The sequence below is a fragment of the Muscardinus avellanarius genome, assembly GCF_963383645.1.
Source record: "Muscardinus avellanarius genome assembly, chromosome: 9".
NCBI lineage: Eukaryota > Metazoa > Chordata > Mammalia > Rodentia > Gliridae > Muscardinus > Muscardinus avellanarius.
The window spans coordinates 113,945,775-113,970,582 of NC_137795.1; the positions used below are offsets into that span (position 1 = coordinate 113,945,775).

General features: G+C 56.6%; 1 protein-coding gene across 1 annotated transcript in view; it reads right to left on the reverse strand.

The window, feature by feature from the left end:
* The window catches only part of PTPRN2 (protein tyrosine phosphatase receptor type N2), a gene marked incomplete at both ends in the record, with an annotated part of 666,019 nt that overhangs the window by 42,162 nt on the left and 599,049 nt on the right, over positions 1-24,808 (reverse strand). The window contains 2 exons of the mRNA XM_080701298.1: positions 3,263-3,336; positions 14,029-14,176. Coding sequence (XP_080557424.1) covers positions 3,263-3,336; positions 14,029-14,176 — 222 coding nt within the window. The remainder of the gene's footprint in view (positions 1-3,262; positions 3,337-14,028; positions 14,177-24,808) is intronic.

Here is a 24,808-nt window from a genome sequence, read left to right on the forward strand (position 1 = left end):
TCGAGCTGAGTGGGGACGGGCCTCTGCCAGAAGGCTGCCTGTTTGGCTGTCCTTCATCCTCCTGTGTCTACAACAGTTATCACTATTTTTTTTTTTTTTTTTTTTTTTTGCGGTGCTGGGGATGGAACCCAGGGGCATTCTACCTCTGAGCTACACCCTCAGCTCTACATTTTTATTCTTTATTTTGAAACAGGGTCTCACTGGGTTGCAAAGGGCCTAAGTAGCTGAGGCTGTCCACGAACTGCAATTCTCCTGTCTTAACCTCTCAAATGCTGCTATGATAAGTGTGTGCCACGCCCAGTTTACGACAGTTATCTTCAAATACAGAACATTTCAAATCTTAAATCGAACCTGTGTGTGGATTTAAGATTTGAAATGGTCTGTGTTGAAAGGTAATGGTCAGGAGCACATTTCTCCACAGAGTGAAAAATGAGAGAGTTGTATTCATTGTGGTTCTGAGTGATCACGCGGACAGTCGTGCAGACCCAGGCCCTGGAGATGGTGCTGTGCCGGGGGTCTGCGGGCGAGGAGGCCCCTGCAGACCCACACGGCCACCGCACCGCAGAGATGACGGCTGTCGGCAGATGAGACGCGCCGGACGCACCTCGTAATTACATGTAGCGTGCAGAGGAGCACAAAGAGACCCAGGTAAGATATTCTAGCAGAACAATACTGTGAGCTAGCTGGGCAGCAGGGGAAAGCTTTCTGTGCATCCAATTTAGGGATCTGTAATTAAAACCAGACCTCGTTTAGAAACCCACAACACACACACACAGTACAGGTAAAATTATGCTCTTCTCACCGAAAGCCCCAATTAAAATGTTTCAGTAGCAAAATTGTTAGCAGAAATGAGGAGTTTTGAGTCTTTGAAAATGATGCCTTCGGAGGGGGACAGCAATCCCCAGAGCCCATCTCCTCACTGTGAACCGTCTGTATGAGAAGGACCTCGTCCTCCTCAGGGATGCTTTTTGGCCCAAAGCAACCTGGACAGCAGCACATTTAAAACACGAGTGTCTTCAAACTAGCAATTTAGTTGCTTTCAAAATGAGAAACACATGATTAAAGGTAAAAATCTGGAAACAGTTTTAGGAGGGCAAATGCCTCCAGTTTCATGATTAAGTCTTAATTCTTGAGTTTTAAATTTTTTCTAAAATCCATCACCTTGGGTGCCCTGGACTCAAGCAATGAAGGGCATGGACATGGGGAAGAGGCCGTGGGTGGGGATGCTGACACACAGGCAGCGGGGACTGGGCCTCTATCCCCCCCCCCCCGGCTCCTAGACACCCGTCCTGGGCTGCTCCTGCCCCGGGAGGAGGCGCACCGGAGTGACCCAGGGCAGGACGCGTCACTGCACCAGCTCTCTTGAAGGTCACTGTGCAGTCTTTAGTGGGATGAAAGCCAGACAAGCATTTACCTAAACCGAGGTGTTACCACACCCAAGACCTTCAAGGCAGGTGCAGTGTGTTGGGGATGATCAGGTCAGTTTCTGGGGTGCTACTTTCTGCAGTAAGGGTGTCCAGCTGACAAGCCTCCGCCTGTTTCCCTAGGGTCAAGCAATGTCTACTCCTGCCGCCTCTGACCTTTGTGCTCGGTCCTCCCTCGTTCCTCCCCCTGCCCTCCTGTAACGGCTCCACTCTCTGGATGAATGCCGTATTCCCTCACACAGCTGTGTGATCCCATGAGTCACCTCCTGCCTCTGGGCCTCAGCCTCCATCCTTGTCAGCCGGGGTGGTGGGAAGCGGGGGCGGGCCCTGTAGCTTCTCCAGCCCTGGGCTCTGGACCCACACGGGGTCACGTCCTGACCCGAGGCCTCTTGCAGAGTGGGCGTGTGTGCCTTTCTGGCTGTGCCCACTCCTGCTTTCCGGACACTGAAGTGGATTTCACAGAGCAGCCGAGTGGACGTGCTGTGTCCAGGTGCCAAGACAGTGTAGGATCCTCTGGGGCCTGTAGCCTTGGAGCCCACGGAGAGGCCGATCTTTGAACGTGAGCTGTGCCCAGACTTTATCTTTAGGAGTTGAGACTTATTAAAGCAAATGCTGCATGTGCCCCCTGACTCGCCATGCAGGTGTCTGCTGCATAGCTTTTCTGAGAACCAAAGAATCGGCCCCGTATTTGGTCACTGCTGGGCACGGGCACCAGCCTGCTCTCCTTTCCTGAGGAGCCCAGGCCCAACACAGCCAAGTGCATTTGGCTGGAGCCTGGAGCGCATTCCTGCCCCCTGAGCAGGGGGACACAGCTCATTCCCAGTGTTGCTGGGGACCCCAGGCTTCCCCCTGGGCTTCACCTGTGTGCTCTGCCCGCACCCGGACCAGCGGGTGCGCTCCACAGTCTGGGGATCGCAGAGCCTGCTCTGACCTGCAGGTGGAGGCTCTCTCCCAGACTCCCTGCGTGGGCAAACAGAATCGCCATTTGCTCCGTGACCTCTGGTTTTAAAGCAAAGACTGCGCGCTATTCACTACTGGGTGGGTTCCCCGAAACCTAACAAGGACTGATCACACATAAGACGGGTGTGAGCATCACAGCGCTGTTCTGCACAGCCAGGCCGGCCGTGCAGTGGCCGGGAGCTTTTCATCCAGTGTTGCTAGGAAGGCCATTATCGTGTCTGGTAACTTCAGAGAGAAGAGGTGCCACAGATTTCTTCGAGTTTACTCTTAAAGACCCAAATTTGAAAAGAGGAACTGTGGGAAGGAAAGGAAACACACAGGCGGCACCAAAGACGCCGTTTCCTCCCGGGTCACCTCTGACAGCCTGGCACTGAGGGAGGAGAAGAGAAGTGTCTGGAGGGCGGCACGCAGCCCTCAGCATCCCAGGCTGTGGGTGCTGTCCAAGGTCCTGCCCGTGCCACCTGGAGCCCAGGCCTTGGCCTGGAGCCCCTCCGCCAGCTGCAAGTCTGACCTATCACATGGGGAAAGTGGGGTCCGTTTTGGCACTAGACATGGCTGCTTCTCTTCTCAAAATGGCCTGGTCATTTGGTTCATTCAAGGAAAGAGGGACCATGACAGGAAGAAACGGCATTTCTTTCTCTTTAGGTTTGAGCAGAATCACTACCACCCATCAGATAGGGACCAAGCCCTGGTCTTACAAACCTGCCTTGGCCAGAGACATCCTGCAGGTCACCGGCCTATGTGACCTGAGCAGCAGTCCACTCAGCAGCGGGCAGCCCTGCCCGGTGGAGGGCAGCCACCAGCTTGCCCCGGTGGGGCACTGAGACCCTCTGACGGCGGCATGTTCACGGTATGACCCGCCCCTCGGGGGTACTTACGATGGGGCTGGCGTTGATGTAGTCTGAGTTCCCGTGGCTGTTTTCCGGCTTCAGCAGGATCCTGGAATGGTCATCTGTAAGCATCCCAAGAATAGGTGGTTAGCGGGGAGTTGCCCTGGTCTGCAGGGCAATGGCGCCCTCGCTCACACATACCCGGCGCTCCTGCCCAGGCCTGCGGTCTCCGAGCGCTCCTCCTCACCAGAGGCATTCCTTATGGTCTTTCAGTACGGGAGCGTAAGGTGGAGTGTGGGCAGCAGCCATGGACCTCGCCTGGCAGAGTTAAATGCTCCGGTGTGGTTCTGACAAGCGCAAGGCCATTTCCTCTGGGGCGTTTTAGGTAGTGTTGGCCTTCAAATAGCGGACATATTTGTCAACATACAGTAAATAAATGTAAATGTGAATATCAACCAACGGGCTGCCATCCAAAACATAAGGTTTTGTAGTTGACAGGTGGCTGAAGCCCTGCCACGACTGGAATTTAGTTTCGAAAAGAGAGTAAGATCTAAAGAAAATGCAGATAAAGAGATTAGAGAAGAAATATGCAGGTGAGACTCACAGACAGAGACATCTCTGAATGTGCAGGATAACCTGACTGACGCTGAAACCAGACGCAGCGATGGCGCTGGGGCTGGCCAAGATTCATCGTGTGAGTCACCCTGACATTGGTCTGGCATAACCCTGTGGCTGCTTGTCTGACCCTCTCTGCCTCAATTCAGGAACTTTCCAAGTGTGACCCTGGTGGGAAGTCCAGCAGGAGGAGGGGGAGGCCGGCAAAGTGCACAGGGGACCTCGCAGGCCTCCCTATCCTCCAGTGGGGCTGCTGCCAAGATGGCCGGTGTCTCGGCTCGGCCGTCAGCCCAGTGACTGTTGCTGTGAGGCCATCTGGTCATGTGTCTCTTTTCTGGGATGACAGAGACACCTGGCTGGAGCCCTTGGGAGGCAGGTTCCCAGAGGCTGAGAGCCCACTCCCCAGCCTCCACTGCATGCCACGCCTCACCCCTGTGCAGGGGAGGCTCCCAGGCACAGGAAGCAAAGGGAAGGCTCTGCTCTTAGTTTGTTTCTATTTCTCTTGTAGATTTTCCTTAATTTTTAATTTTTTGCAGTACTGGGAATGAAACCCTGGGGTATTCTACCTCTGAGCTACACCCCCAGCCCTCTTTTTTATACTTTATTTTGAAGCAGGGTCTCACTAAATTGCATAGGGCTTCACTAAGTAGCTGAGGCTGTCCCTGAACCGCAATCCTCCAGTCTCAGCCTCCCAAATGCTGGGATTACAAGTGTGCACCACCACACCCAGCTTTTGACCTAATATTTATTTATTTATTTATTTATTTATTTATTTTTCGGGTCTGGGGATGGAACCCAGGCAGGGGCATTTAACCACCGAGCTACACCTCTTGCCCTATTTTTTATTCTTTATTTTGAAACCGGTCTCACTGAGTTGCAGAGGCCTCACTAAGTAGCTGAGGATGTCCGCGAACCGCGATCCTCCAGTCTCAGCCTCCCGAATGCTGGGATTACAAGCATGCGCCACCACGCCCGGCCTTTTTGACCTAATTTTTATACAATAGATACTGGGGCTTGGGGAAAGACGGGTCTTATGACAGACTGATCTTGTAAAGCGCCGGCTGCTGGGGCTGGCGCTGGTGGACCGGGGCCAGACCATCAAGCCTGACACGCTAGCAGCGCTCTTCCAGGGAGATGAAAAGGGACGAGGCATTCAGGGATGTCGCGTGACATGTTTATATGTAGCTGTGACATGTGCCTGAGTGTTGCAGAATGTCCTGACGGTATATATGATGGCTGCCAAGCCATCCCAGCACCTGTGTGTGTGCATGTGTGCATGCACGCCAGGCAAGCACCCTACCACTGAGCCACGCCCAGCACATGTTTCACCAACTTTTAGCAATAGCACGAGTAATAACCCCAAACTCATGGACTCGATGGCTTTTCCTGGTACAAATTTATTTCTAAGAGAGTGGAAACTGGCAGTGGCAGGAAACTGCAATAAAATTCATCAGAAAGAATTGGTCAACTCTGACATCCTAACATGCTACAAACTCTGCCCAAAAACGAGGCTCACAAAGCCCGGGCCCCTGGGTGGTGCCGCGCGGCCCTTGAGCCCAGGGCTCGCTCTGCTCGGAGGCAGAAGACTGTTGTCGTGGCCTCTGTGACTCTAGAACAAAAAGCGGGCTTCTGGCTGCATCTGGAGGGCTCCAGAGGCGCCTGACCTCACGGCAAACATTGTCAACACAGCCCAATTTCAGCACTGGTACTGCAGGCGGAGGGAGACCGCTTCTATTTGGGAAGCTTTATGCAGGGGGGCCAGCAGGGGCCGCGGACAGTGGAGGAAATGCCACAACACGTGTTCCCGGCGTCAGGGACGGCCACGAGGCTGCGTGTGCTGGGATTCTTTTGCCAAGGCACAGCGCTGTGCTTCCCCCGCGCGTGCTCATCAGAGTCGAGGAGACACTCGCTAAGCCCGTGGTCGCTGTGGGACAGAGGCAACATCTAGGAGCGCTGCGAAGGTGAGGGGCAGTCAGCCCGTACCCCGCTGTGTGTGCAGAGCCGCCGGGCCTCGGCTGCCCTGCAGAGCCGAGGAGCTTCAGAGCCTGGCTGTCCTTGGACACTACATTTGGTTTGGCTTTTAAAATGAACCCTCAAGTTATTTTGCTTTTAATGTTGGGCCATTTGAGCCTCTGCTAGAAGCACAGGGACTTGTCCTAGGCGGGCCAGAGAGTCAGGGGACTTTGCAAGTGAGGTCAGGGCAACGGCTTGCCCAGTAGGTACTTTGCCAGGCTGGGCGACTCTCTGGACTCTCTTGGGACTCTCTCTTCCTCTTCATGTTTTAGAGATGCTGCAGGGCCAACGAGGACAGCATGAGCCCTGAGCATCATGGCAGACAGCTCCCTGAGGTTCAGGGATGGGAAGGCAGGGGTCAGGCTGCTGACTCATGGCCAGTCTCAAGCCAGAAGCAAGGGGCTTTTTTTTTTTTTTGTGGTACTGGGGTTCCTGGAAGCCCTTCTAACTCCGGGCTACACTCCCAGACCTATTTTTTATATTTTTATTTGGAAACAGGGTCTCTTAAGCCAGCGCGGCTGGCTTTGAACCTGCGCGATCCTCCTGTCTCTGCTTCCCAAGCGCAGGGATTACAAACGTGCGCCCCACGCCCAGCCCAGGCAAGGGGCTTAAGAGCAGACATGGGCTCCCACGGCACCAAGTCCCCCAAGGGCAGCTGCTTTCTGTGCCTAGACACACACCTCCCTTGGGGCAGACGCAGCACAGAGCCTGGGGCCACAGGGCCAGCTTGACAGCCCAGCAGGGTTAGCAGGAGGCGAGCGTCTGAGGCTCAGGAGCCAGGGGAGCCTGGACCTTCGCTCTCCGTCCCTCCTGGGCTGGCCTTCTGACTGCCGGGTCGCCCCCCTTGATGGATTTAAGCCTTTCGTGGTGGGGAGCGCTTGTTGAGCAGACACCGTACACCTCCCTTTCCTGAACTCCCGAGATGTGTGATGCCCCCCGCGCAGCTCCGTGGCGACCCCACGTCCCGTGCAGCCTCACGGGAATCTTTGCCTCTGCAGCCCTGTGATGTGGGTTAAATGGGAACTCTTTCTCCAGGTTGGAGAGACCCAGGCCAGGAAGATCAAGCGTGTTCTCAGCCACGCCACGCTGCTGGCGGCGGACACAGGCCCGGGTCCCGGCCCTGCCACTAGACTGCCGAGGGATATTCGGATAAATTAGTCAATATTTCTAGGGACAGACTGGTCTTCCGCGACGCAGGACATGGTGACCTCACCCAAAGGACTGCTGTCACAGATGTGACTGAGGCAGTCTGTGGATGCTGAGGTGTGCTGACTGACAAGCACGCTGGCTTGTCACGGAGTATGAGATGACTTTAAGAGTGCCACCCAAGAGCCAAGCTCCAGCATTTCTTTTGGATTATGAACAGGGTGAAGACCGAAGGACGACAGACCCGGGCACTCTCGAGATCTCTGTGGTCCATCACCAAGGTACTCAGCTCTGGAACCTTCTTGCATCCTAAGCAAGTACACTGAGGAGAGCGCGTCGCCTTCTCGGGAGTCCTCCGCCTCTGCGGCATGGCTCGGGAGGGTGGCGTGCCCTCAGCTCCGCCTCTGCACTGTCTGAATGAGCTGACGCGTGAGGCCGTGTCCCTCTCACTGCTAGGTGAGCGGTGTTGGTTGTGTTGTCTGGAACGCGAGGTGGGGTGCCCAGAAGTCACAGGTGACCCTGCGCTTGGCATCCCGGTGGCCGGCCGTGTGTCCTGGGCTCTCCAGCTGTCTTGTTGCTGTTACGGTTTTGATCATATACACTCTGCTGTGCGCCATCTTCTTTCCTTCGATGGCGTGCTGGCGGCAATGTAGAGACTGATGAGCTGGCAGGCTGCGCCCGGAGGGGCGGACGCGGGCCACCAGCACGCATTCAGCCAATGGTGTCCGTGACCGTGAGCTCCTTCTCCAGTGTCCTGGACCCACTGATGGTTTCACAGGCTGAAGACATGTGGCTGAGACTGACCCCACCATTGCTGCTGGCCTAGCGATTCAATCACACACAAAATGACTTGGTTTGTCAGACTTGCCTCAGACAAGGCAAAGGAACACAGGTGCTGCGCTTGTCTTGAGGCCCCGAGGCGCTGCGCAGGCGCGCCTCTCTGCTGTGTGAGAAGGTAAACTGCAGTGACTGTAAGACCCACCTTTCCGGAAGAGGCAGGCCCTATCGAGAGAGACGCCCCCTCATTCCTCCTTCTCCATTCTCCCCTTCTTCAGCAAGTCAGCCAGCAGCCAGCTGAAACTTAGCCTTTGAGAAGCAGTGCAAATTATAAAGATCATCAGGCATCGGAGAGAAATTCCAGAGTTCTGTCGGGACTCGGGCCCTCAAGTACTGTGTTGGGCACTTGGGGATGGGTGGGGTCCTACCCCAGATGGCTCAGAGATGAGAAGGTCACACCCCTGCCACACCGGGCTGCTGATTGACCAGGGGCCCAGGCTTGGCCTTCGTGCACGCACGGGTCAGTCCTGGAACCAGGAGTGCTGGCGTCTCCCTGCAGCAGCTTCCCGAGATCTCTCAGAACGCAGCCCCACGGAGGATCCCCGCTTGCTGCTGTGGGTGGTACGGGCGGGGCACAGGGCTCGGGAGCAGGCTCCTGGCCTGGGTGACTACCCGCACCTGACCTCGCTCTGGTGGGAGAGGCACTCCCAGGTACAGCTGCGCACTGCACAGAGCAAAGAGGACCCAACCAAGGCATCCACGTTGCTCTGTCCCAGCCACCGCTTGCCGCTGAGCTGTCCTGGAGGCCCCTGCGGCCCAGAGCTGAGCCGTGCCCCTACAGGGCATGTCACCCAGCCCCAAGCGTAGCCGACTTGGAGACAGTCCTGTGCAGAGGTCAACCTATCCTAATGACGTGACTAGGGGGCACTGGTCCAACAGGACTGGAGTCCTACTGAGAAGGGGACTCAGATGCACAGGAGGAAGTGATGTGGACGGGGACCCAAGGCTCAGGAACAGGGCCTCAGGAGAAACTGGCCCCGGGAACCTGACTGGGCCTTCTGGCCTCCAGAACGTCAGGCCGGTTGGTCCCCGCCACTCACAGTGCTGGTGCTGCCTCTCAACTGCCAGGGAGCCGGGCACTGCGGAAGAGACCTCTCGGCTCTGCCTTGCTTTCCCCTGGCAACCTGCACCTCACCCCAGGCCTGACCCCAGCCTCTTCCTGACCTGACTTTCCCCATCTCTGAAAGGAAGTCCACCAGCTGACCGCAAGGCCTCGGTGCTGTGAGCAGGTCAGCCAGCACGCGGGCCTGTCCAGGGGCTTGGAGGTCTCCGAATAAGACCCCCCACCCTGTGCTATCAGCTGCCTCTAGAAATGTAAAGGGAGAGCATTGCAGGAAACATCCCAATTCATGTGTGATGGCCTGTGCGCAGAGGCCCCGATGACCCCAAGGACATGGCGGGGGTTCTGTAGCTAGAGGAGCTGCAGGGCAGAGAGGTGGGTGCCACTCCAGGCCAGGCCTCAGGAGGGAGGGGCCGGTGCCGCAGCCAGGCAGAGGCTGCAGATGCAGAGGGAGGACCGAGGGCACAGAGGCTGCGTCTTCCGCAGCAGGGACATGGCCCGGCACATCTTATAGGACCCGGCACCTACAGAAGCACCGGGCTGTGTGGTCCACCCTCAGCCGGGCCTCCTGTGACCATGGCTGGCCTCCACGAGCCAGGCTTTGACCACACAGATGTGTCACGCTTCACGTCTGCGGATGAGGATGTGCCTCTTGGGGCCAGATCCCACTGGGGCCCTGTCCTCCCTCATCCTCACAGCCAGCGGCGGTGATCAGGGGTCCCCTCACCCTACTGCCTGCCGTCCTCGTCTGACTCCTCCACACGCAGGGCCCCCGTCAACTCACTCACTGGGCCTTCGCTACCTGTGGCCACACTCACCTTTGCAGGTGAGGCTGCGTGGCCCGCAGCGAGGCGAGGAGAGCCTGGCTTCGCGGTACGCGGTGTACCGGCTAACACCTGCCTGTGGCCCTCAATGGCGGGAGTGGGGTGGGGGAGCTGTTGTGGGTCTCAAAACCCTAAGCCGACTTCCACACGGGTGGCTGTGACTAGTTGGAAAGGGAAGGTGCTAGGATAGCTATTCATTAGGGTGACATCAGGGAGGGCCCCAGGATGGCCCCTTCATCAGACCACGCCGCGTCAGGGAGGGCCCCAGGATGGCCCCTTCAACAGACCACGCCATGTCGGGGAGGGCCCCAGGATGGCCTCTTCATCAGACCACGCCGTGTCGGGGAGGGTCCCAGGATAGCCCCTTCGCCTTGGGGAAAGGGCACCAGGACAGCCCCTTCAGCAGGTTGGGTCACATCAGGAACAATCCTCAGTATTTTCATGTTGCGGTACCTGAAACTTCCTTTGAAAGGGCTTAGTCGAAACTGAAGTTCACAAACCACGCAGCTGCGGTGCGATGCTAGGGAAGTGGCTGGCCCAGGTGGCTGCAGGTGACACGCTCCCCGCCGTGGTGAGAGGCTGGGGCTGCGCCCTGCCTCAGAGCGAGCCCCCTCTGAAGCAGCCTGTGGGCTGCGGCCGGGCTGGTGGCCGCCTGTCTTTGGGGGGCTGGGCGCGTTTGCAGGGATTTCCAGCCTTGGGTCAATTCATGCAGGGTGTCGGCCATTGCGGGGATGAGTGTGCGCTCACCAGGTTCCCAGCACCAGGAGGGCTGAGCCCTGGAAGGGAGCGGGCAGGTGGAGACAGGAAGAATGGGGAAGGCAGTGCCAGCTCTGTGCTGTGGACTCTGCTTCCACCACTGCCCAAGGCCATGAGACGTGCTCACAAGCGCAGCAGATGCCGCGCGTGGGGGGCCTCGGAGTCATGCGGGTTCCTCGTCCTTCTGACCCGGAGTCTGTCTTCCAGAGAGGGAAGGGTGCCTCAGTGCTTCCGTCCCGACAACGTGGGCTGGGAGGGTGGCTTCCGGCTCGGGTCCTGGCCTGTCAACAGTCCTTCCAGAGAGGACCTGCGTCCTGGTGGGTGGCCGTGCGGGGGCCGATGGGGTGGCCTGCCTACCACGCCTTGAAGAAGAACATGTCCAGGTGGGCGTCCAGGTGGGCTCCGGACCCCAACAGTTTCCAAATCACTCTGGCACGGAGGCTCTGGGCCACACTCCTGGGGTGGTGAGCTGGGCCGCTCCCCTCCCACTGGACATGGACGCAAGGCCACACCAAGTGTACGCTCTGATGTGAAGCGGACCGTGAGCCGAGATGGAGCCCTCGCCGTCCCCGCGCCGGGCCTCCTGCGCCCGTCCTCTCTGCCTTTTCTCTTGAAATGCTCCTGTCACGGTTGCTGAGTCTCAATCTTTCTCTCTTGTTATTAGAATACAGAACCAAAACTTTCTTTTGTTTAAATCAGTCCAACAAGATAGCATCATAGCTCTCTTTTCCTTTTTTGTTGGTTTTGGTACTGTGGATGAAGCTCAGAGGTGTCCTACCTCCGAGGTATACCCCTCCCTTGTTACTTTTTGTTTTGAAACAGTGTCTGGCTAGGTTGCTGAGAGCCTTGCCAAATTGCTGAGGCTGGCCTTGAACCCGCAATCCTCCTGTCTCAGTCTCCCAAGTACTGGGATTATGGGTGTGCATCACTGTGCCTGACCATAGTCTTAACAAGTTGATAGGCAAACTATTGCACAATTCTTTTTTTTTTAACGGGTCTGGGGATGAAACCCAGGGATATTCTATCTCCGAGCTATATCCCCAGCCCTATTTTTAATTTTTTATTTTGAAACAGGGTCTTAGTGAGTTGCAGAGGGCCTAAGTAGCTGAGGTTGTCCGCGACCCGTGATCCTCCTGTCTCAGCCTCTCGAATGCTGGGATTACAAGCGTGTACCACCATGCCCAGATGCACAATTCTTCTAAACCATGCATAAACCTGGGGCAGAGTGTGTTGAGATCTTTGAACGTCTGAGGAAACGTGAGGAGACCTTTGTGGTGCTGGCTGGTGCCACACACATCTCTACCAGCTTCTCTGAACGAGAATCCTCCTCGCTGGGATCCTGGGCTGTGGGGACTCAGTAAACCCAACCGAGTTTACTCGGAGCCGCTGCCTTTATCCACTGCCAGGCCAGGGCGAGTCCCCGGAGCAGAGACCGAGAAGGCAGGGCAGGTTCTCCCGGCCAGTGTGAAGACAGGCGTGGAGGCCCCAGGAGACCAGGGAGTCAGGGAACCGGAGGACAGAGCTGCCTTACCCGGATCCACCGCTGTCGACTGGGCAGGAGGGCCACAGCTGCGAGGAACGGGTGGGGCGGAGGCAAGGACTTTGTGCAGGACAGACGAGGGGACCCCGAGGACATCACGCTAAAGGAGACGGTCGAAGCAAGTGCGGGGCAGAGGCCACATTGGCTCCCCAGCCCCTGCCCTGCTGCCGTGTGCACACACTACCTGGCTCCTGAGTGGGAGTGGGCACGGCCTGCAGGCATGGAGCAGACCATGGGACCAGCTCTGACCCCACGGAGACCAAGCACAGAGGAAGAGAAGCAGGATGGGGGAGAGGAGGCAGGAGTCCTCTGGAGCGAGGCAGACCCGGAGGGGCCAGGTGAGAGTCTTTCTGAAATGAGGTGGGAGCACGGAGAGCAAGGCTTGGAGCACGGAAAGCAAGGCTGGGAGCACGGAGATCAAGGTGGGGAGCACGGAGATCAAGGTGGGAAGCACAGAGAACAAGGAGGGAGCACAGAGAGCAAGGGGGAACACAGAGAACAAGGTGGGGAGCACAGAGAGCAAGGAGGGAGCACAGAGAGCAAGGCAGGGAGCACAGAGAGCAAGGAGGGAGCACAGAGAGCAAGGCGGGAACACAGAGAGCAAGGCGGGGAGCACAGAGAGTAAGGAGGGAGCACAGAGAACAAGGAGGGAGCACAGAGAGCAAGGAGGGAGCACAGAGAACAAGGTGGGGAGCACAGAGAGCAAGGAGGGGAGCACAGAGCAAGGCAGGGAGCATAGAGAGCGAGGCAGGGAGCATAGAGAGTGAGGTGGGGAGTACAGAGAGCAAGGAGGGAGCATAGAGAGGATGGTGGGGAGCACAAAGAACAAGGTGGGGATCATAGAGAGCAAGGAGGGAGCACAGAGAGCAAGGCGGGGAGCACAGAGAGCGAGATGGGAGCACGCAGATCAAGGTGGGAGCACGGAGATCAAGACCAGGGGCACAGAGAGCAAGGACGGAGCACAGAAAACAAGGCGGGGAGCACAGAGAGCAAGGCGGGAGCACAGAGAACAAGGAGGGAGCACAGAGAACAAGTCTGGGAGCAAGGAGAACAAGGCAGGGAGCCAGAGAGCAAGGTGGGAGCACGGAGAGCAAGGAGGGAGCACTGAGAGCAAGGTGGGAGCACGGAGAGCAAGGAGGGAGCACGGAGGCGAGGCTGGTCCCTGAGAGGTGCTCCTGCCTCTGGGGACGGCAGTGGCTGGTGCTGGGCCTCTCCCTTTGCCTCCACCTGAGCCCTGTGCAGAGGAGTCGGGTCCCGCGGCTGGGGGACGCTGGGCCGTGCTCAGGAGCAGACTTTGTCCTGTTTCCCAGGAGGCCCTAGTTACCCCAGTCCACAGCCAGGCGCTCAGAAGATGGCAGTGCGTGAGGGTCCACTGGCCCGATCCCCACATCCCAGGTACACTGAGCCCTCCCCCTCCCCGAGTCTCTCTTCCCAGCCCCTCTTAGCACAGCTCCGTGCCTGGGCCCCCGGCACCTGTCTCTCAGCAGCCCTCACACACAGACGATGCTTAACTAACATGGTAGCTGCCCATCTAGTTCCTGCTGCTGCCCATCTGAAGGCGCCACTTTAGCTTCTGTGGGGGGTTCCTGGGGTGAGTCCCCCCCAGAAACCGAGGGCGGCTGGAGAAGCTCGGCCATGCCCAACCTCTGGCCTGGGGCTCCTCTGGGCTCCACGCCCTAAGCCCGCCCAGTGCAACCAGTCACCCGGAACCATCGCTCCTGGCAATGACACCCAGCCGAGAGGAGGTCCTCAGCCATGTTGGTTAAATGCGCCACAATGGCTACTGCCACTTGTCCTGCCGGGGTGCGCGGGGGCGCTGTGGTCAATGCACCCCAGCACAGGAGTGCGGCTGCAGGGCTCCGAGGGCGCACGCCCCTGGGCAGAGGGGAGCCTGCCTCTCAGCTGCTTGGCTGGGGGCGCTGCGTGGGGAGAGGGCGCTGGCTGCTGAGCGCCACAGGCCTGGGGCCGGGGATCCACCCCCCCACCCCCGCACCGCCCCTCCCCCAGCCTCGGAGGTACCTACAGGTGAGCACGGCCAGGGAGCGGTTCCTGGGCAGGTTCTCCTCCCGCTGGGCCACGAGCGAGCTGCTGGGCTCCGCCTGGTAGGCACACAGCGCCTCCCACTCCTTCTCCAGGCGGTTCTTGTTCTTCAGGTGGTCCTCCATGTAGGCCTGGAAGGGAGACACAGAGTCAAGACGCTAGCTGCAGGCTCCGGGCAGCGAGGCCCGCCCAGCCCTCAGAGCCACACGCGGGTGCCCCTGGGGCCGGGCTGGGCACAGAGAACGCCTGAACCTGGAGGTCCACCTGGAGCCGGTAAGAACTGCAGGGAAGAGAGACTGAGCCATCGACCCTCGCGGACGCTGAAGTATTCAGCCAGAGCTGGTGCAGAAAACACCTGAGCCCCGGGGGTGCGGGCCGCAGCGTGTCTGCTGGGACAGGAGGGCCAGGCCAGGACACGAGGGCCAGGCGGGGTGGTGGCTTGCACAGGGAGGGCGCAGGGGCAAAGGGCAGGGTCAGGATGGACTCGGGCACGTCTGGCTGAGACGTCTGTCCCGCACAGGGATGGCAGGGTGCAGCTGGTGCCTGAGACATTCTGAGGAGAGCGCTCCCCAGTCCAGGAAGAAGCAGACACATGCTCAAAGCAGGAAGCGGCTCCGGCGGGTTAAAACCACCAAGACCAGCAGAAACACCGCACACGCAGCTGCTAGTGATCCCGAGTGGGACAGCGCCCACTCGTGAGGCTCTTCACCCCTCGTTCACCTCATTCTCTTCCCCAAAGGGCTACTAGCTGCTAACAGATACATGGCCACGGTTCCTTGAAACTACTTACCTGAGAAATAGGCAGTGTGCTGCTTAAACACTATTTTACGTACCCAGATGCCACTGCAGAAAGCCTCCCAGGAAGAAATGGAAACCGTACTCATAAACGACCCTCCAGAGAGGAGGTGAAGCTTGGCCACCATCCCAGGCAGCCAGAGGAGCAGAGATCTCTTCTGCTCTCCTGACGGCCAGCCTGGGTGTGTGACTGCTCACAGCGCGCCTGTTTCATGGAGAGCCACCATGTGCTGGGATACGTTGGTGAGGCCGTGCGGTTATTACATAGGACTGTGTGTGCAGCATAGGTTTCGGCTGTGTGGGACCTGGGTTATCACGGAGGTGGGCACAGAGTCATAGCTGAATCCCAGTGCCAGGGAGCTCACACCGGCCCCTTGGCAGGCCCGTCCCTCCTCCCACGTGTATTTGCATAGAGGTAATTTTTCTTAAAATTGGCATACTTTTCTGAACTTGCTGGCACTGGACTTTTAAGATGGCTGGCTCCTGTGATTGGCGCAAATCTGGAACAGCTCTAGCAATAAACGAAACACCAGCAGCAGCAAGTATTGTGGCCCTTGGCTGTTCTGAGCTCAGTTTTCCTGGCCTGTGCCTGTGAGCCAGGGGACTAGAGGCAGGCGGGAAGCCCATGGCCGCTCCTGGCCGCGAGGACAGAGGACACTGAGCAGCCAGCACAGACACCCGTCTCACTGGAGTGGGGGAACAGCCGAGCGCTGAGGGAGCTTCTCAACGGAGCCCGGAAATCAGAGTCCTTCCCCCAATACGCTGCTTCCAGTTTCTCTACACCATGTGTAGGCATAGGTTTGCAAGCGTGTGCACACCATGCGATAAGACACACACGCACGTGTGCACATATGGCTGATGGCTGGCAGAGGACGCACGCCTTTTCCCTTCCCCACCGCCCCACCAGCCCCATCTCCCACCAAACGGCAGCTGTGTAAATGTCCACATATATCTCCACTATGGGAACCATAACACCAGTTCACTTGAATTTCTAAGTTTACAGCAAGAAATGGGAGCTGAGCGGAGCATCCGGTCAGCAAGGTCGGCAGAGGGAGGGAGGGAAGAGCGAGGGAGGGAGGGAAGAGGTCGATGTTATTACTTCCCCTGAGAACTGTCACTGCAGGTGAAGTTGATTATATTAAAACGGGGCCGTTTCTCATTCTCTCTGCGCACGCCGCTCCCCTAGGCTGCCGGTCCTGTTCTGTGCATCTCAACTGGACCTGTTCTGTACTTTTCCATTAATGATTTTATGAACATCATTTGTTATATTAAAGTGATGTAATTTTCCCTGCCACGTCCCAGGAGCCTTTCCACTCTTGTGGTTTGTGGATAAGATACTTCTCCTCCGAGTCTGTGGGGGATGCTTTTCCTTCGCAGCAATATAACATGTTTCAATCAATAAAAGAAAAACCCAAAAGTGCAGCAATAGCAGCGCTGTGGTCTGCCCTTCAAGGTCTGGAGGAGCGAGGTCCAGAACAGGGCTGGCGCCCAGGTCAGTCCTGCTGCTGCCAGAATCACTGGTCAAGTTAGCATGCAACCTAAGTGGCGCCCGTGCTCTCTACCATCCTGGGCCTTTACTTGTAGCTGTTTTTAAACAGTTAATGGTCATTTAAACACTTTTATTTCATTTGTGAGCACACCTTTGAGGGGATGTGGTGGATGTAACAAAAACTGTAACTTTTGTTACATAAATAGCACAGTAGAGGAGACCAGGACATGAGGATGAGATAAATCAAAGGCCTCTGATAACTCCAGTGCCCAGGGAAAACCGTGCAGCGGCAGGGAACTCCACCCTTCTTAGTGCAGGGCTTTCTCTTTTTTTTCTTTTAAGTGGTGACCACTACTCTTATGCTTGAGTGTTCCCAGTAATATAGGTTTTTCTTATTTAAGGTGAAAAGAGGCCAACATGAGGCTTCATCCTATGGGGAAGCCAGAGTCCAGCGAAGTTCTGCAGTCTACCTGTGGCTCCCAGCAGTGGGCGGTGGCAGAGCTGAACCGTGCCGGCCAACAGATGAGCTTCCAGCTCCTTCTCGGAGCAGCGAGATCAGGAGAGCTGCCTTCCTTCCTGCAGGGTGCATTCCAGGACCCCCGGGTGCCCACAGCTACTACCAAATCCAACAGATACTATGATGTTTCCTAAGCGTACACATCTGTGATAGCTTAATTTATAAATCAGGCATGGTAAGAGACAACTTATTGTAGATCTCAACAACCTTAGCACACGCCTTTTTCTTTCCTTATCAAGAACTTTCACTTTTTCACTTAAAGAGGGTACCTTATAGCTTCTCTGTGGATTGTCAGCATCACGACCCTTGTGGTTTGGGGTCACAGGTAAAGGTCACTTGAACACAGGCACGGTAATACTGTGACACCAACCAGGTGCCTGACGGGTAGGTAGCGCATACAGCAAGGATACACTGGATAGAGAGGGTTCATGTCCCGGGCAGGAGGGAACGGAAAAGCTTGAGATTTCCTCACCTACTCAGAATAGCATGCATGTTAAAACTTACAAACTGTTTATTTCCAGACCACAGTTGACTGCAGGTAGCTGCAAGCCCAGAAAGACTGCAGGTATGCGCAGGTATGGTGGTGGTGAGGGGCTGCTCTATGTCGTATGTAAAATACAACCTCAAGACCAGCAAGGCTGTATCCAATTTGGTTCTTGTCCAAATTTCATTCCACTACTTTGTCCCTTCCTCTCCTAACAGAACCCCATTTCCCGTGCCCCACACCCCAGACTTCTCTGGGTCCCACTGGAATGAATCTACCTGGGTCTTGCAAATCCAGTGAAGCAATGGCCGTCCAGAAAGCTCTTCTCCCTCGAGTCCCACCCACTCCTCGAGGCCCTGACCCCAGGCATGCCGTCTCCCCTGGGTCTCCTGGGTGGCTCTGTACTTCCCGTGGCCTTGCCTGGGACACCATGTGAGCTTCTGCGGTGTGACTGGAGCCGGGGCCCTCTAGGGGCCGCGTGACTCTGACAGGTGCCTCCTTGCACCGTCCCTGTTCTGGGCACTGCTGGTGCCCCGTGTGCGTGCTCCAGTGAGGGTGTGCTGGATTGACGGCGAGCGTTGACAGGGCCGGCTGGGAGTTGGGCCAGGGAAGGCATCGCCCACCGTGACGCTCATCCCCAGACTAAATACAGTCAGGAGCTGGTGTTTACTGTGGGTGGCAAGCACTTGGAGCGCCTTGAGCGGCTGGTTCTGAGAGCTGCCCTGGTCCTGGGAGCGCTCGGCGGCTCGTTTGCTCGGCCCTTTGGAGTCGCCGTTAGCTCTCACAATGCCTGTGGCGTCTCAGGGTCCTGGTGAGAGGATCTCAGCACATTTCTGCATCTTAACTCCACGGAGGAAGCTCGCGGCACTGATTGGCCTCTGAGTGGACGATGACCATTACTGTTTCAGCCGGGATTCTCACTGCCGTGATCCAAAATCAATGATGACCAAAACTTAGAAAAAGGAACACTCATCTGATCACAGTTTGGAGATTTCACAGGTTCAGTCCATGTTAGGCTGGGTGAAGTCTATGGAGCTCAGGGCAGGGTGTGTGTGGGAGAGAGAGAGGGAGAGAGAGGGAGGGAGGGAGAGAGAGAGAGAGAGAGGGAGGGAGGGAGAGAGAGAGAGAGAGAGAGAGAGAGAAGCACGCGCAAGAGAGAGCGTGGCGAGAAAGAGAGAGAGAGCCCTCTGCTCTCACATCATAGAGGCCAGAAAGAAGAGAGAGAGCAAGGGGAGGAGAGACCATATATAATCCCAAGGCCATACCTCCAGGGCCCTCCTCAGCAACCAAGCCCCACATCCCACATGGCTGCCTTGTTTCTGTGAGGGGTGAGGGGTGAGGTCTTGGGGAACGTTTGTTACAAATCAAACCCATGATAGCCATGTTATCAAATCCGAGCACTTGCTGAAGGTCTGTGCTCAGTGTCCCTGTGTAAGAGACGGGTCCCACATCAAACAAAGGCCCAAGGCGTCAGGTGGTAGGCTGGGCTCCCCAGTCTGCAGCCAAGGCGCTGGCTGACCTAGACCCCAGCCACACAGCCCGAGCTCCCCACGTGCGTTTCCCTCTCTTTCCTTGAGAATGACATCAGCAGCTCTCTGAAGCTCTGCTGTACGCAGCAGCCAATCTCAGTTTTCCCCTCCAGTCCTTCCGGCTCCACAATACATCTTGCCGCTAGCCCGCATGACCAGACCCTGGAGCAGAGTCGGGGCATCCCTGGGCCATGAGCGTCCCCGTGGTGGCAGTCGTGTCAGACCAGCGGCTGCACGTCTACACCACTCATTTCATATGGAACCCCAGATCCATGCAACAATGTGCTAGGGGGGCTACGAGGTGGAGGACCCACCCCAGCATCAACACAGCCCAGACCCCAGCACCGGAGGCGGCAGCCTGCCTCCCCGGAGCACGGGCTTGGGGGAGGCCCTGGAGCGCTGTCCTCGGAGACGAGCCCCTCTATGGGCCTTCTAGACACAGCGGCTTTTGCTGGACGGGGGAGGGGACCCAAGAAACTGTGAAGGCGTTGGGCTTGGGTCTGAGGATTCTGAGGATGATGCTTCTTAGGAATGTGTTGAAGGGAAAGAGCTCCACCCCACTGCAACCCTTTCTGGTGCCATCCCATCCTGCTGACCCTCAACACACTCCTGTTCAGATGGGATTCCCGGCTCTGAGAACAGGAGCTGGAGCACGTGCATCTGGGGAGCTTGGGGGTGGGTGGGACTGACAGAGCAGGTCCACACGGAGGGCGGCGGCAGCTTCGGTTTCTCACTGGAGGTCGAGGGACTTGGCTGAGCCCCTGGGCTTCTGACCTGGTCTGTGGCTGGCCCTTCTCTTGAGGAGATGTACCGGCCAGAGGGCAGCGCTGGGGTGACTGCTGCTGCAGCGTGGCCACGGTAAGCCTCTGCCCACGAGGGTGGGACACCAGCACAGGATGGCAGAGAGTTGACCGGTGGAGTTCCAGCCCTTACCCTGCAGATGGGGTCACAACGTTCCCAACAGACCCACCGTTTCCTCACTGCACGCGTAACACATGAGCAGAGCTTCGTGCTAGGGCTTCAAGACATGGTGCCAGGGCACCAGGGAAGGTTCTAGAACACGTTCCCACTCCTGCCCACACGCCCTCTGTCGCTTCGCACTTTGGAAGAGGAGGAAGGCCTTTTGTAATTAGCCTTGAGGAAAGGAATCGCTGAGAAATGGCTGAGAGATGAGGAGACGCTGAACTAACTCACATAGAGGGCCGCCCGAGGCGCCACGCTGTCACCCGAGACCTCTTCACGGTGCCATGTTACTAGCACACATACGGACTCAGTGTCCAGGATCGACAGGAGCAACCCGCACTAAAGCTAAGCGCTCATTTCCTTCACCTCACGCACCAAGCCAGCGCCGGCGGCCACAGGGCATTTGAGCTGGTCTGTCGGGAAGACAGCAAAAGCCTGGCGCCCTGTGGATGCGTCCCTCCTCAGAGATGCTGGGAAGGCGGGGCGAGTCCCGGGAGGTGCGAGCAGGTGCATTACTAGTGTCCAGGGGAATAGTGAACTAGCACTCAACGCGAAGCCTTGCACGATGACAGGCCACTATACACAGGCTGAGCAGGCTCTGTTCAGCAGGATTTAATTTAGTTCTCATGTACTGAGACCACCGGCTTCAGGACAAGTCCTCATGACGTGGGGACCCCGCTCTTCGTGGGCATAGACGCGAGTGCACGGGGCTGTCCCAGTGAAGGGCCACTCACAGTAGCTCCGGGAGGGGGCACAGCGAGGCACGGCTTGGGGTTGCCGGCGGCATGGTGAGCTCCTCCTCCTCCCTCACGGTGACGCCGGGCGCCCTTTAATCCACGGATGCTGCAGTCAGGCCTTTTGTTAGCGTGGAGATCACGATCCGGCTGTCTTCCTTCCTCACGACGGGATGGTGAGTTTGCGCTTCAGTCACGAGTGGGCACATCTGAGGCTTCTCTAGGAAATGTGACCTTTTCTTCCACAAAAATAAACACTGTCACCTGTCTTCATCAGCGTTTCAGAGGGAAATGCTCGTGTTAAATGTCTGCGTTCCAAGCGGAAATAGGAGGAGCTGGGGGAGGAACCGGAGGCCCGTTGTCTCCCAGGCGCTGCTCTGGGAGCTTTAGACACTGCTTGCTAATATCATACCGCAGGCATGCTTAAATATTTGGAACGGGAAATTAAAAGTGGAATGTGCGAACTCAAAGGACTGGGGTAGAACTTTGCTACCTCTCAGCTTGGAAAACACCACAGCCACACAACTGTATTCCATTTCCCATCAGACAGCCGGGCGTGTGGCGCACGCTTGTATCTCAGCACTCGGGAGGCGGAGACAGGAGGATCGCGGTTCACAGGAAACCTCAGCTACTTAGTGAGGCCCTTTGCAACTCAGTGAGACCCTGTTTCAAAATGAAGAATAAAAAATAGGGCTGAGGGTGTAGCTCAGAGGTAGACTGCCCCTGGGTGCCATCCCCAGTACTGAAAAAAAAAAAAAATACCATCAGACTAATAAAAAAAAAAAAAAAAAAAAAAAAAAAAAACCAGAGTGGAAGGCACGGAGTGCACCACCCCCACCAGAGTCCTTAACACAGGTCGAACCACACTCGGGACAGGAGTGACGTGACCTGCTGGACACAGACCGCGCATTGCCTCGGTGCCTCCAAACTGGGGACTCCAGTGCAGAGCGGAACTGCAGGGCGCCACAGAGCGCGGACTGGGCAGCTGGGCAGTATGTGCCTGGCTCGTCTGCAGAGCTCACCTGGAAAAACACACAGTGTAGAACTCAACCTCTGGCTTCTCTGTGCGATTGAGAATTAGGGAGAATAGAAAGAAAATGAGACTTTTCTTGGGGTACTTTTTCTATAACATTTAAAAGATTTTTTTGTGGGGCGTTCCCACGTGTCTGCAGTGAGAAATCAGCTTTCTTCATCCTCATGTGGTGAGAAGTGGCAGAAACAGAAGCCTCCCGGGCCGCGGCGCGAGCGCTGGCTTCGCGGGGAGTAGCCCGCACCCCTCGGGCATGCTTGTGGCTGTGCGGGTCTGGCAAGGCCAGTGACCTCTGCAAGCTGCTGCTTCCAGGGTCCGGGAAACACATGCCCCTACCTCATGTCCCAACCAACTGTGAGGCACAGACACTGTACGAGTCAAGCAGTGGAGAAAAGTTCCCAACTTCAGAATGACGGCGCCCAGCCCTGTCCAGGACGCTCACAGGCTTCTGAGAGCAACGAGAACGGGAGGCTGTGCTTTCCACAGGGTGGTGGGTGGGAGTCATGGAAACCGCTGAAGACTCGGCTGTGCAGAACTCAATTAACTGGAAGCTTAATTAACAATTTTTTTACTACTGTATAATTTTGACTTTTGGTATTCCAATCTAGAACAAAGTCCTGAACTGTAAGAAGTCACATTGAGCTGGGTGGGGTGGTAAAGCCTGGAATTCTTGTATTTGGGAGGCTCAAGACAGGAGGATCACACATTTGAGGACAGCCTCAGCAACACAGCGAAACTCTTAGCAACCTCCTGAGACCCTGTTTTCAAAGAAAAAATAAAAAGAGCTGGAGTGTAGCTTGGACTAGAATGCCCCAGGCTCAACCCCGAGTAAGTACTGCACACGTGTACACACACAAGCCACGTTGATAAGAGTTCTTGGTTCCTTAATGGCCTGACGGCAGGCGTGCCTGGCTTTACCTAGGCCATCTTTTTAATAATCTGTCCTGTGCTGGGGATGGAACCCAGGACACATTCTCCACCGAGCCACACCCAGTCCCTCTGTCCTTCTTTGGGCCATACCACTGAGGTCGGCGGAGCTGAGATGCCTCCTGTCTGATACCTGTCACTGCCAGTACATTTGTGACTTTGCAAACCTTTCTGCTGTAGACTTACAGAAGAAAAGCACCGTTTTATAATGACTGAAGCTAAAGTCCTGATGAAAAATGCTAATGAACACATTCTGTTCCAGAAATGTTCTAATTGATAAGCTTAAGAGAAAGTAACTTTGCCCTTACCACCTGCTCTGACGAGCCTGGAGACCGCTTCCAGTACAGAGCGCACGCGCGCGGGCATTCCGCAGCGACGCACTGTCCGGGATGCGCGTCGGAGGCGTCAGAGGTCTCCCGCAGAGCCGGCAATGCGGGACAGGAGCGCCGGGCATCCCAGGCGGCCGGACTCCGAGCGCTCCAGGAATCGCAAAGGAGCAACGTCAGGAATCTTATTATCTCATTTAACACCCCAAGGGTTACGGTGACATGAGCATTATTAAAATACAAAGATGGGACACTTACGAGGCATGGAGGATGACGAGCTATACCGTTTTCCGTACACGAGCAGCCACTAACACCTAAGTTCTGGGCGTGTGCTGGGGACCCAGGACCGCCCTGGCCCAGGGGTGTTGTTGAGTTCTCGTGTCGGCCCAGTCCCTGCCTGCCCGGTGGCTGCAGAGCCGCTTACCCTGTGAGCTGGACTCGAGCCTCTGATAGGCTCAGAGCCGTGGTTGCTCCTGGGGCCCTGTGGTCAGCTGGTCAGGACAAGACCTCCCGTGGGGCTGATCTCTTTAGCCGGAGTAGAACGCACACGCGTGTGCACACACGCGCACACACACAGACACGTACTGGCAGAAGGGTGCGGAATCGAGTGCTGTAGAGGCTGGCTGGGGATGCTTGGAGTTGGCTGGGACCCTTGGTTGTCTGGGAGTCAGGACTTCCTTCCTGAAAGGGGAGGAGCCGAAATGAAGGGCTCAGGCTGATGCAGGAGAGGGAGTAGCAAGGGCTAGAGCTGGCGGGAATGGACAGGGAACCTTCCAGAAAGCAGAGGGACGGTCAGGGCGGCTGGGGAGTGGAAGAGTGGAGTTGGGGGCCGGCCCACTGGGGAGCTTGGCCGTGGCAGCAACCAGAGGTCTAGAGGAGCCAAGGAGGGGCAAGGCCATGATTCGATACCCTGGGGCTGTGGGTGGGCTCCCTGTATCACCGGGCTGCAGCCTCGCTGTTGGCCGGCAGTGGCTAGGGAGACGTCGGGGGAGGCAGGATGGAGAGAAGGGCACAACTGCCCCGATTCCCCAAAGAACAAACAGGAGGAGTTTGGTCTCTCTGATTAGCCAACCTGATCTCTCTAGCGCTCCTAAAATGCCTGCAACCCCCACGCCTGCAAAACATTTTGTAATTGTTTAAACTCTGTCCCTCAGAGAACCAGAGCAAGGAATGATCTTCGTGACTCAGTCTAAGGAGCGAGGCCTAATTATTTACCCAAAGTGGCAAGCCTGGAAACGAATCTGAAAAAACTCCCCCCACACCCTGGCATTTCTAACAACCTTCACGCTTTTGTTATGCGGAAAAAACCTTCAGGTCCTTGACAGCTATTTAGCTTCCACCGTATCTGTTGAATGCAACTTCACGGAAGATAAAAAGTTTGCTGAAAACCACACAGAATGGTAACAGCCAATAGCTTAATCCAAAATTTAAAATGCAAAAACAACCAGCGCAGAGCAGGCCTGGGATCCCAGTCCTTGAGAGGCTGAAACAGGAGGACCTCTGCTTTGAGACCAGCCTCAGCATCTAAGTAAGGCCCTCAGTAACTTAGCAAGGTCTTGCTTCAGAATAAAAAATAAAATAGGGCTGAGAGCATAACTTGGGGGTGGAACGCCTCTGGGTTCAATCCAGTACCATAAACAAATAAACTAACAACACAACAGCAACCCCCTCCAGATGCACAAAACAGAAAAACAGTGAAATGACTCTAACCTGGCATGCTCTGACATTCTCACCACCGTAGGCGGGTCCTGGCGACAGGCAGAGGTGTGCACGCAGCGCTCCTCTACGGCCACACGCTCTGTGCGAGGCCAGGACCAGGTCTGCTCCTGGGAGCGAGCGTCCCTGGCAGGTGGGCAATGCTGAACTAGCCTCCTCACCACCGTGGCTCCAGGTATTAAGTTACAACTGCAATCAGGCCCTGGTTGCCAGACGACACAGAGGTTCTATGAAAGACGCACAAATCCACGTA